Source organism: Odontomachus brunneus, unplaced genomic scaffold (genome assembly GCF_010583005.1).
Source record: "Odontomachus brunneus isolate Ranch 3 - 2012 unplaced genomic scaffold, Obru_v1 Obru_scaffold_097, whole genome shotgun sequence".
In the NCBI taxonomy this organism is placed as follows: Eukaryota; Metazoa; Arthropoda; class Insecta; order Hymenoptera; family Formicidae; genus Odontomachus; species Odontomachus brunneus.
This window is the reverse complement of record NW_022639547.1, coordinates 470,998-483,828: the sequence shown is the minus strand read 5'-3', so window position 1 is coordinate 483,828 and position 12,831 is coordinate 470,998. Positions and strand designations below refer to the sequence as shown.

Below are 12,831 nucleotides of genomic sequence, written 5' to 3'. Positions count from 1 at the left end.
CTCCTCGTGGATGTCACCAGATCCGCAGGAATTTTATGCACTTGGATCGTGCTTTTCACGAAACGAAATGCGCACTTTTACGCACTTAGATCGTACTTTTCACGAAATGAAATCGAGAATTTAAGGGGAAGGAGCACTCCGCTAATAAGGTAATCGCGCTGAGAAAAATCTCGTTTATCCAGTACGAGTCAATGCGAGATACGCAAGTTAACAGACATCCGCCAATTAGACCCGCACGGTCTGACACCTCAGTGGAAACTGAGGAGAGTTCGGACGTAGAAAATGCGCGCGCGGAACCCCCGTGCGGGCTCTTTCGTGCCCGGGAGTCCGACACGCCCCGGACCGCCCTACGATTCCCCCTCTTATCATTGTTGAATCACGGGCTTTTCCATCGTCCATATCCAGCTAACCTGGCTGAATGCAGCCTGCGAAGGTAGATAGGTAGTTAGCAATAGTGAAAGCCGGCTCGCGATTTGTTAATTTTCGAGTCAGTTTGTAAAAAGCTGCGTTTCCACGCGCTGTGAATAATGTAACTTGCATTCAGCTTTGTTCCTCTGACCTTCTGTAAATCACAAAAGATGTCCCAAAATATGTTAAGAAAGACTGAAAATTTGTATTGCTGAGACCATCGTGCATAAATTGCCGTAAACGTAAACTTAAGCGAGAATAATGCTGATTGATTTTCCAACTCAAGATTACGTTCACGGTTCTGACAATTGGTGTGCTACTTTGGAAGCTTCTATTTTGCTAAGTTTCTTAATTTGTTCTCTTTCTTTTTTATCCAGATTCTTGCTGACCTGTTTCAATCCAACCGATCGACGCCGTACCCATTTCTGCTACATTTCGTAGCGCGTTGCAGACTCGCACGAATTTACATCCTATGACAGTGTATAAGATACATTACGTTGGTATAATATAGCGAGACCGGCAAATCTCCATGGAGCCCTTCATGGATACAATATCTGGCAAGTACGTGCCGCAAACGGAGAGAAGGAAAAAAGGGAGTGTGCCCATTTTGAGGTACTGCCGGATGCTGCCTCTGCTTAGGCTTAGGTATAACACTCCCTCCGTTGTATCCCCTCGAGGAAAGAGGTCTTTATCGTCTCTCGAGTGGCGGAGCTCGTTCATTCGGGGACATTATTGTCCAAGATTACGATCGACAACCTTCCGTAAACGCGACTCACGTTACCGTTCATGGATACCCCATTTATCCTTTTTCTCGCTTTTCATCCTGCGGCACGTGGACAGGAACACCAACGTTCCTCGGTTTTGCCGTTAATCCCGTCATTGATTTTTTGCATTAGTAATAACATTATAATGAGAAACTTAACGGAAAAATGTTTCCGCGTTTTTTCCTCGCTACATAGAGAGAATTTTATAGTAAAAATTACTATAGAATTTTTCGCATCTGTGAAACATCGACAATTCGTTCATTTTGTGTATTATTTTAGGAACTAAAATGTTCTATTAAAAGTTTGTTATATTTCAAGAGAAATTTACTATATTCCTTAAGACTTTACTGACAGTCCATTTTTACATTATTGAAGAAACATAGTAAAATCGAAGAGAACTTGAACTATGAAAAAGAACTATGGTATTTTCTCCATTTAGAAATTATTTGTCATCATTCAATCAATTATTTTCTTTATTATCTTTACAAAACATAAAGTATCGTTATAAGTTTTCTATTCAACATTTCTCTAATGTTTTTCATTGTTTTAGTGATACATCAGCAAACATGTGAAAGATCGTATTCTCTCCGAGGAAAACGTTTTCCATTGACTGTTTTTCGAAAGCGAAACGAAAAATGGATACGTCATTAGTTTCTTCGCATAAATAGCAAGCGTAGCGAACGGGATTTCACGCTCGTGCCTCGTCAAGAGAAACAAATCTCCGCCTCTTGTCGCGCGTCATTGGTCCAGCAACTTCGCCAATCGCGATGTCGTACCTCGACGAACGAAGGGAGAAATGCACACGAATGCACGCACGCACACACGCGTGCTCGTGCGCTCGCTCGTACGCTGTGCGTGCGACCGTCCGTCGTGCGTGCGTATGGCACGTCGTCAACTGTGTGTGCGAACGTATGTCGTTTGTCAGACAAGAAAGGCGAAAAGCACGAAGCGACGTGAATCGTCTCGCTATGCCGGCTGACATGAAGAGATTAGGCCTGTTCTCTTCCAAAGAGATTCCCAAATTAGCATACACTGGTGTCCATAAGTTAAAGTGATACAAGTATATGTTTGTTTCACTCTAACTTATCACAACAGTATACACCAGTTCAGAAGGGGCTTCGAAAAAGAACAGATCTAATAATATATATCCAAATATCACAGAGAATTCAAAAAGAATTCAATCGTATGTCACCAATTCTGAGTTCATTTTCAGATGCAAAAAGAATTCTTCAAAGTTCAGTGAAAAGAATCCTTTTTGCATCTAAAAATAAACTCAGAATTGCTGACATACGACTCAATTCTTTTTCAATTATCTATATTATCTGCATATTCAGCAAAGAAAACTGCTTCGTTTCTGTAAAAACTTTGTAAGCTGCTTTATAAAATTCGCGAATCTGATCGATGTATATTTTTAATGTTTGCTAACATCTATCGATCAGATTGACAAATTTTACAACAGTTGCAAAGCAGCTTTCTCTGCTGAATGCTCTTCAATCAATAGTTCGTTGTCTGTTTACTTTGTGCATGCATTTAAATGCACTCGTGAGATATGCAACATGCGTGAAATCACGCAATCTTATCTCGAGCTCTCGATTTATATAGAGATATTTTTCACAGAAATATTAACCAGGACGGCAATATGCAAATAAAGTCCGTGCTCTGTTTGCATGTCGAGGAACGACGGCGAGGGCGAAATCGATATCGCGACGCCAGAGTCTGTTGCCAGAGAAACTCAGCGCTTGTACGCTATACAGCGTAAATACTCGTGAAGATCGCGATTGAGTACGTAGGATGTCGAGACGAGAAGGATTACTCGAGGATGAACCGTCCTGGCGGCGCAGAGCGTATGAACGCCATCGTTCCAGAGTGAGTACTCATACTTTTAACAATTAGTAGACTTGCGGCCTTATTTTCGAAAAATATAATACATTATACTTCCATGAAAAGCTGTAGTTCATATAACGTATATCATAGCTGTTAAGTAGAATATTGTTCGAGGTCGAAAGTAGAATCAAAATTTCAACTCAGAAAATATAGAATAATTCAAGTATATTCAGATATGCCAAAGCAAAAGTGACTCCAAATTAACTGAATTAATCCTATCATGTAGGTGCGTATAAATCGCAGCCATTGTATTTCGCGTTATATCAGAGAGCTTTGACAATATCGCAGTTGTACGATCTTATTGTATTTCATTGTTTTTTTTCTTTTCATAATTTTGCAGGTAAAAACTGCCAAACCGACAGTGGACGTGAACCCGCCAGAGGGCAGACCTCATGTCTTTTTCAACGCGAAGAAGTCACAATTAGAGCGCGAACGACAGGCGCGAATCCTACGTGACAATTTTATTTTGCTGAAGAAACTCCGCGAGATTATGCATCGAAAACGGCAACGCGTCGCGGTGGACACGCAGCGTGTCCAGTGGCAGGAGTCCAGATGCGTGAGGACTCGCTAGAGAAGAGAAACCTCGACAGGATGTTTTTGTATTCCCAACCACACACGTCTCTATTTGTATCTCTTTGTAACGCCAAAATAGCGTAACTTACACTTTTTCCATATCTACTCGCAATCTCCTTAACTGTAAGCGACACGCCTCTCTCCTTCAGAAAGATTCGTCTACGCTGTCGTCGAGTCTATTTTTAATACATACTTTTTCATTAATATACATAAAATTGTAGTTGAAGATACAAAAATCTACCCTTTTCTCTCATTGTCGCTATTTCTATAGAGGATTATATCCTATTCTCAGAGATTTTTATACTGTTTCGTTTGCTTTTTTTAATTGAACTATCTGAACTGGTATACATTGGTGCAATAAGTTAAAGACAAATATATTTATTTCAATCTGACTTATGGCAAATGTGGTTGAGGTTTTAAATTACCGGAAGCCATATATTGAAGGAAGGAAGGAATCTAACTTATTGCACACATACACACACCAATTCAGGCAGTTCAGCTAAAAAAAAAACAAATCTTTTAACATTTTTAGTCTGTTTTTTTTTAGCTGTACTACTGAAAAGAACAGACCACTTCTTGAGCAATGAACAGTCATAATGTATAACTCTATAGATACGACGCATGTGATTAAAATATGCAGATGGCACTACTCCTGGTGAATATCAGGGCTATATTATTCAGGGTTTACACTGCATTCGACTACAAAACTATCCAATAGGAAAGTTTGTTTTTTAGAGTTTTTAGCTACCAACATTTTTGTCTGCAGATAACAACTGCGTAACATTTCCTTACATGCAAAAACTTGAAAATTTTTATGTGAATACGAAATCCTTAGATACAATATAACTTTTTGAATTATGGAAATTATGAAACTTTTCACATTCTCACTTTTAGAGGAAAGTTTACATAGAAATACTGTGATATCGTCACTTTATAGAAGAAGTTTTTTATTGAATGTATATATATAATATATACATAATGATGAATGTATATATATAGTATATAATGTATATATACATGGAGCCTATTATGGTTCTGTGTGAGAAGTGAAAATGCGAAAAGTGAACAAATTCACTTCAGCCTTAAGGCTGGTTTGGCCGTAATCCGTTAACTTATGCCGGAACCGTAAAGAATGGATCAGTCACAGTCGATTATTCTTCTATGATAATTTAACTATGATTGGTCAATTTTTTACGGTTCCGACATAAATTAACGGATTATGACCATCATAAATCATGCAGGATTTACACCGCGTCCGATGTCCGACGTCCGATATCCAATAGAAGAACAGTTTTCCAATGGAGAATTGAATTCTCTATTAGAAAACTGTTCTCCTATTGGATATCGGACATCGGACGCGTGTGAATTCTCCATAAGGCTGATATTACATATGTCGTATGACAAGCTTATTGGTCGCTCTAATTGGCTATTGGATAGTGAATTTCTGGGATACTTGGAAAAAAGTTAAGGATTTTAGGAGAATTCTATCAGCCAATCGACACATCCGACAATACTTATCGTATGACGCATGTAATATTAGCCTTATGGAGAATTCACACCGCGTCCGACAGGAGAACAGCTTTTTAATAGAGAATTCAATTCTCCATTGGAAAGCTGTTCTCCTATTGGATATTGGACGTCGTACGTCGGACATCGGACATCGGACGCGGTGTGAATCCTCCATTAGACAACAGTTGCTTTGCAACTGTGTAAAGTTTGTAAATCTGATTGATGTTAAACTTAACTGAATCCAAGAACATATGTACCAATTAAATTTACGAAATCTACAGCAGTTGCACAATAATTTTCTCTGTTGAATGCAACCAATATCACTTATTCTAAACCCTCTTTTATCGATAAAAGTATCCCTAAAGTTCGTATTCACAATCAGATCTTATATTTAAGACAAGTTTATCTTCAGATCAGATACTCTATGGCCAATGAAATAATTCGTACAGCATCTGAAGATGAACTTAAGAGCCAACGCACAAGCACATCCGTTACGTTACGTCACGTTAAGTACTGACAATACAATGACCATACCTGTACGTAAAGTTAAACTTAAGTCAACGCATAAAGAAATCCGTAAACTTAACATGTTACGGATATTCTTGTGCGGAGGCTCTAAGGCGATCTTAAATATAAGATCTGACTATAAATACTGGCCTAAGGCTTATAGGCCGGTATTCATAGTCCGATTTTATATTTAAGATCATCTTAAGTACTGTCTTAAGATATCATGAACCAATCACAGAGCTGTATTCACATCTTAAGACATTACTTAAGACGGTTTTAAATATAAGATCCTACTATGAATACCGGCCATAAACTTTTTGATTAGCTTTTAGGCCGATATTCATTGTCGGATTTTATATTTAAGACCGCTTAAGTTTATCTTCAGATGATGTACGGGTTATTTCATTGGCTACGGAGTATCTAAAGATGAACTTAAGCAATTTTAAATATAAGATCTGACTATGAATACCGGCCTTCGTTGCATTTAGGGAGGTATAATCGAATCTTATTTCAAGACCGTCTTAAGTAATGTCTTAAGATGCAAATACGGCTCTGTGATTGGTTCATGACATCTTAAGACAGTACTTAAGATGATCTTAAATATAAGATCGGACTATAAATACCGTTCATAAAGACATTTTTATTGATAAAAGAGAGTTTTGAGTAAGGGCCGTTGCATATGTGAGATTGAAAATTTCTAGGGATACCGCGTCTAGTAAGTATCTAGAGAGCAGCACTGTGCGCGAGTATCGAGCGGGCGATGTGAATTTCCTATAAGGCGTGCACGCGTGATTCTCGGACCAATGAGCGATTGCCAGATACACGAATCCGCGATGCTCTAATGCGAGTACACGTAATGCGCGATGTTATTTGGACGAGCGATATCACATGACGTTTGGCTGTGGCGATAATACAGTGTCGGTGGTGCGCGATATCCCAGTGAGACGATACGTGAATTCGCTTAAAGGACAACAGTGGTACAGTGGGAGTCTCACGAGAATTTCTCGCAAGGCGAATTCAGGCAGAGGTGAAGAAGGGTGTAGCAGGCTCGATATCGACATCGCCGCCTCACAAGAACAAGCACGGGGCTACGAGGAGGACGACACTACGAGGACGGGGGAGCGGATATTGTCAATCGCTGTTGCGCACTTCGTCAACAGAGCTGACTCGGTCGCAGACTGACAAGCTGACGTCCTCCTCTCCTTACGAGGATGGCAAACGCCGCGGTTAATCTAGTCATAAAGGCGCCGAATCAGCAAATCAAGGACCAAGTGGTCAAATGCAATCTCGGCTGGACCATCGGTCGTCTGAAGGAGTACCTGTCGGAAGTTTATCCCAGCAAACCGGTAAGTCGCGTGAAAGTGCTCGCGTCTCTCTTCTCTCGGGTGAAAGCGCCGCGCGTTTCTCCTTTGCATACATCTTCAATTGTTTTATTTATACGCTTTGCCGATGGCCAAGCGCGAAGGAATCCTCGAAGAGATAGTTTCGTTGCGTCAGACGGTAATAAGCTGACTGTTGAGTCGCTTCCGGATAATGTTTAAACATGCACACAATGGCATCATAATTGAGTTAAAAATAGAAGAAGCTCTTAATGATGTTACATCATAGTATATATGATGAAACTTTTTAAGGGACTGAGTTATTCAAATAAACTTAACATTCAAAACACAATGTTGCTGATTTGTTTGTGTTTTGATAGCAATAAGAGATATGATGTGCTAACATACTCATGTTGCTGAGGTTTAGCTTGTGTTATGTACTATATATATATGTACTATATATGTGTGTATATATATATATATATATATATATATATATATATATATATATATATATATTTTATATATGTATATATTGGTGACTACAGTTTTTTTATGAAAAGTTTTTCATTAGTTTGTCCTGACAAATATTTGTTTATCAGAAATATTTATCAGAAATTTTCAATATCTTATTCAATTTTATTATTATTATCTTTATTATGCTACATTTGCTATTATGCACTATTTTTATATATTTATAATATACTACTGAATTTTGAAAATTTTTCAAAAATAACAATGTAAGTTCTTGCATTTGTAGGAATGTTCACACCAGAAATTAATATATTCTGGGCAATTGTTGAGTGACTCAGCACAGTTAAAGGACGTTCTGAGACAATGCAACGACTCAAAGGATCAAGCGTATACAGTTCATTTAGTTTGTACACCACAAAGTACATGGACCGGTAAAGTTACATCAGATCAAACAGGAACCAGTGAGAATGTTGATGTGACAAGCAACGTTCATATGAGAACTAACATTGCTCAAAATCAAAGCCACGAAAACACTAACGTTACCACACAACCTCAACAGATGTATTCGCCGCAGCAATACTTTGACCCTCAAAATAGCCAACAGTTAGCTTGGATGCAAGCGTACACGCATTATTTTACACAATACATGCAGCTGTAAGTGTATTTTCTCTCTCCTCTCTCTTTGTAGAGTCAACATGTATAACAGGTGCGATTATAAGTTCTGTTATCTTATCATTTTTCACAGCATGACTGCACAAGGCATCCAACTACAAGCAAGTGTTCCGTATCTGCAGCAGATGAATATTAACACGAACGATATGACTCAAAACACATACACGGCGAACAGTAATAATAACAACAACGTCGGTGACGAACAGGCCCAAGCGGTAGCGCAAGACGCGGCTGATATCAATGCAGGAAATATAGGGGAAGACGCTGCGTTCAATCGCGATTGGTTGGATTTCTTCTACATGTTGTCCAGGATTATCGTTCTGTTTGGCATTGTATATTTCTACTCGTCCCCTCTCAGGTTCCTCATCGTCACGTTTTTAGGATTTGTGATATATCTGTAAGTACACCTGCAATTCGCTAAAACACAAATTAAACACAAAATTTCTCTACCATTTTGCAAAGAACCGCGTGAAATTTTAAGCCTAATCTGCATGAAGGTTTTATATATTACCATCAGACCCCCTGTATATTTCATATGTACTTTTCTTTTGCATCTTATCTACTGCCTCCGATGCGCTTACTAGTTCAGGTGTTTTAACTAATAATTCAATGACTATTGCAATTTCCGAGAAATGGCACATGACTTTTCTTCATTTTGACTTCTTCTATCCTCTCTTTTTATCACATTCGTTACTTTTGAGATACCTTGTAGTGTGTGTGTGTGTGTGTGTGTGTGTGTGTGTGTGTGTAACTTATACAACTTTTTTACACATTAGTACTTGCCAAAAGAAAATCATGTAGTAGACGTTATAATCCTACCATATTTTTATATACTATTCTCTGACATTTTTCTAAATGTTTCCAATTGATTGTGAAATGTAACGCATACTGTGTATCTGTTACAGATATCAAGGCGGATTCTTCAGGGAGCGAGCGATTTTACTAGCCGAGAACAACAACGGCCGCGCAGACAACAATAATCAGGTATTACATAATGAAGTGGTGGGACCGCAAGCAGTGCCGCAGCAACAAAACGCTCAAGTGCCAACTGTGCAGCAGCCAGAACCACGGACAAACGCTAACGAGAACGAAGAGCAAAGACCAGGCGCCCTCGCCTTCACCTGGACCTTCTTCAGTTCGTTCTTCGCCTCGCTTATTCCGGACCAGCCAAACGTCATTTAATCCCGTCTGAAGCTCTTATAAAAAAAGTCGTAAAGGCTTTCTTTTACTTCGCACTTTACCGAAACGTGATATAAGAAATTCTAGAGATATTAGACGGTCTGTAGAGTCATAAGCGCTTAACTCATGACGAATTTCATACACACACTCCACGAAAGTCTGATCAGTTTTACGAAATACGATTTTTGTAACTAAATCTAATATATATATATATATATACATATATATATATATGAATGTTGATATACGTGTATTAGTAATCAACGTCAAACGCTTAAGATGAGGAACTATTATCACGAGAAAACATTTTCAATGAATACATGTACAGATTATATGCAGGATGTGTCATTATAGTCGTGAAATATTTTGGCAGTATATTCGAAAGATTGATCAGAAAACTCAATATGGAAATCTTACAATGACTAAAATTGAAATCTATAACCGTGCGTAAAACGTGCATATAAATCACGCGTTTTTCATTATTTAACTATTGGCGAGTACGAGCCTGAGTATTCAAATTGTGTGCAATACAATGATTGCAATGCAATGATTACTCGTGCAATAACAATTATTACTTTGCTCGTATCTCGGAGATTAATGTTATTACGATATTTCCATATTAGAATGTTTAACTTTAATTAAATATTTTATTTTGTGATTAATGTAACTCCCGAGAATATACTAATTAAAATATTTCATCGTAGTTACTGAGGCATTCTGTATGTTTCCATGTCGCGTACATACGCGTCTAAGAAAAGCGAAATATATACAACTTACAGTTTACAAAACAAAATAATGATCATGTTATATTTGTAGTTATTAAACCTAACTTTTCTTCAAAAGAAGATTGTTAGAATCATCATCCCAAAGCTGTTAGGGTTTATTGTATAAAGAAAATTTTTTATGTTTTTGTAGTAATATATATATATATATAAATATACAACGAGATATAATATATGGTGTATATATACACACACACACAACACACGCATATAAATGTAAGAGACATATAATTCTCGTAGAGCTTGTATCATATAAGACGACGATAATGATGAAATAGGCGCTTAAAGATTTTCTTCAAGGAAATTGCTATGGCAATACTGTTATTACGCGAAGATTATTTCTGTGATGTTTAATACGGTTGAATATATTTAGCGTGATAGCCTTGTAAAATATTATCGCGCTTCGTTCATATGTATTACTATTATCGATAAAAATAATATATTCAAGGCGGAGGTATTAGTAGTGAAACTGTTAAAAATTTCCGTAATTTTCCTAAATAGTCGCGTCGAACGCCGACGAAGATGAGGGTGTATGTAAAGCGAATAAAACGGTTTTTGAAGTCTGTCGTTTAATTACGATATTTATTTCAATTAACTGATTACTGATTAAATGCTTTTGTTTTGTAACTACGTCGATTAATATTAAGGCGAGTAAAAGCTGTTGAAACGAAATAACACGTGACTGTGTGATTAATATCAATTATCAAAGAGTGGGTACCTCATTCATAAGCAAGGCGTATAGGAGATCGATAAACGATTACGAAATTTTCGAATATATTCAGATAATGTTTAAAAATATTATAATTGTAGTTTTTATAGAAAGAAATATAATAGATAAACTTATAGACAAAAAATTCTGAAGACACTTTTATTTTCTTTTTCTTACGAATTTGATATTTTGAAAACGCACTCTGCGATACGCATGCGCGAGGAGATCCCTGTGAGCAACACTACTGTTCATAACTCGCGATGTAGCGAGCAACTCTGGCACTTGAGCAAAAATGTTACGTTCCGTTGCGCTTGCTCGTAAGTTTATTGTTGTAAATTACGTTATCAGTTGTTATTAGAAATGCATTCTCGCGTCCTGTTAGACTGTCAAGTGCGACGGTATATATTTTATCTTGTATTGGATAAGAAATATGCATCTGGTTCGTGATGGATCGATAATGCCGCAGTAAACTTCATTCTGCATGTTCTCTTCTCTTTAACGTCGTGGGATTGCATAATATTACGTCTTAATATGCGCTGCGAACGTTAATACACATTTGTTCGTTGCGTAGTTATAGTATGACACGAGTTACAACATCAAAGTGCTCTCATAACCTCACAATCATGAAAGTTTTGATATTTATCACGTAAACATGCAGTGATATTTCGTTTTTCTCTTTTTTAGGCAACGTCCCCCAGGGATTACTATCCCTGGTGTGCAACAATGTGGCAGCTACAGGATATGCTGCTGCTGCTGTCAAAACTCAGGTGAAACACATGGCCACGGAGTCATCTGTGCAGGAGTCGAAGACTCCATTGCCACAGAAAGCCAAGGTTGAACCCTACAGCCCTTTCCAGAATACCAATAATCTGGCGGAATATGCTGTAGCTAGATTGGATGATTTGTTGAATTGGGGACGCAAAGGATCACTGTGGCCGATGACTTTTGGTTTAGCCTGCTGCGCTGTGGAAATGATGCACATTGCAGCACCCAGATATGATATGGACAGATTTGGCGTTGTGTTTCGTGCCTCTCCTCGTCAGTCAGATTGTATCATAGTTGCTGGAACATTGACAAACAAAATGGCACCTGCTTTAAGGAAGATCTACGATCAGATGCCTGAACCACGATGGGTCATCTCAATGGGAAGCTGCGCGAATGGAGGTGGATATTATCACTATAGCTACTCCGTAGTCAGAGGCTGTGACAGAATTATACCTGTGGACATTTACGTACCTGGTAAATCTTGTTTCTATTTTTATTCTGCAGTTATTGTGTTCGTTGTGCTAATAGCTTGATGTTACAGGTTGTCCCCCAACGGCTGAAGCATTGTTGTATGGTGTTCTTCAATTACAGAAGAAGATCAAACGAATGCAACATGCGCAGGTGTGGTACAGAAATTAATATGTAGTATCTAACATATCTAGCAAATTATGTATAGATCATTTAAGAATTATAAGCTAATTGAGATAATTAAGTGATAGAGACATTATATAGAACATCTGAGAATGTGGTTGAAAACCAACAAAATAAATCACATTTGAAAGAATAAACTTTGTTATCACCATATTCATTTGCTTTTGGCATATTTGACAATACTTGAAAAAAAAGTAGAAAGATACAAAAATATTACTTTATAGTGTTATATCCTTTGTTGTGTTGCAAGAAATCAGACATCGAAATTTACTAAGAAAATTTATTAAAATACTTTTTTATACAACATGAAAATAATATTAGGGGCTTGCAAAATTTCGTTCAAATTTCAGATTATTGAAGAAATATTAGTTCAAAATACAAGTCATTTTACATTTATGCATAATCAGATAATTATTTGAAAAATTCGACAAACTTTTGCAATCCCTTAATAGGAAAATACAATGTTAAAATTCCAATAAGTTCTCTCTTCTTTTGAACATTATTAATGCAGAGAACAAGGAATACACGCTTTCGATATAAATTATCACGATAAATATATTGTGTCAAAAAATTTTATTAATTTTCACATCTTTTTTATTAAATAAATATTCACAACTAGACCACCTTGGACTTTT

General features: G+C 37.4%; 2 protein-coding genes and 1 long non-coding RNA gene across 6 annotated transcripts in view; all 3 read left to right on the top strand.

Annotated features, from left to right (window-relative positions):
- The window catches only part of LOC116848630, an 11,349-nt gene extending 8,389 nt beyond the window's left edge, over positions 1–2,960 (top strand). For 2 of the 4 annotated variants that reach the window (XR_004378990.1, XR_004378989.1), the window contains one exon: positions 786–2,960. This is a non-coding gene — a long non-coding RNA (uncharacterized LOC116848630). The remainder of the gene's footprint in view (positions 1–785) is intronic. The other 2 variants (XR_004378991.1, XR_004378992.1) reach the window with 2 other exon arrangements.
- A 3,856-nt stretch (positions 2,961–6,816) lies between these two features.
- Positions 6,817–10,644, top strand: LOC116848620 (homocysteine-responsive endoplasmic reticulum-resident ubiquitin-like domain member 2 protein). Its single transcript, XM_032824917.1, has 4 exons — positions 6,817–6,991; positions 7,725–8,092; positions 8,184–8,507; positions 9,016–10,644. The coding sequence occupies exons 1-4, from the start codon at positions 6,857–6,859 to the stop codon at positions 9,290–9,292; spliced, it is 1,104 nt and encodes a 367-aa protein (XP_032680808.1). The 5' UTR covers positions 6,817–6,856; the 3' UTR covers positions 9,293–10,644.
- Positions 10,645–10,971: 327 nt separating this feature from the next.
- LOC116848621 (NADH-quinone oxidoreductase subunit B 2-like) lies at positions 10,972–12,333 on the top strand. The gene is made up of 3 exons (XM_032824918.1): positions 10,972–11,097; positions 11,465–12,019; positions 12,087–12,333. The coding sequence occupies exons 1-3, from the start codon at positions 11,073–11,075 to the stop codon at positions 12,182–12,184; spliced, it is 678 nt and encodes a 225-aa protein (XP_032680809.1). The 5' UTR covers positions 10,972–11,072; the 3' UTR covers positions 12,185–12,333.
- Positions 12,334–12,831: the final 498 nt, after the last annotated feature.

What these genes read in the sequence shown, in the direction of transcription:
- LOC116848620 (XM_032824917.1), top strand. Translation starts at nt 6,857, where the DNA reads ATGGCAAACGCCGCGGTTAATCTAGTCATAAAGGCGCCGAATCAGCAA. An exon ending in TTTACACAATACATGCAGCT is followed by an intron (nt 8,093 to 8,183) that starts GTAAGTGTATTT and finishes CATTTTTCACAG; the next exon opens with CATGACTGCACAAGGCATCC. An exon ending in TTAGGATTTGTGATATATCT is followed by an intron (nt 8,508 to 9,015) that starts GTAAGTACACCT and finishes TATCTGTTACAG; the next exon opens with ATATCAAGGCGGATTCTTCA.
- LOC116848621 (XM_032824918.1), top strand. Translation starts at nt 11,073, where the DNA reads ATGTTACGTTCCGTTGCGCTTGCTC. An exon ending in ACGTTCCGTTGCGCTTGCTC is followed by an intron (nt 11,098 to 11,464) that starts GTAAGTTTATTG and finishes TCTCTTTTTTAG; the next exon opens with GCAACGTCCCCCAGGGATTA. An exon ending in TGTGGACATTTACGTACCTG is followed by an intron (nt 12,020 to 12,086) that starts GTAAATCTTGTT and finishes TTGATGTTACAG; the next exon opens with GTTGTCCCCCAACGGCTGAA.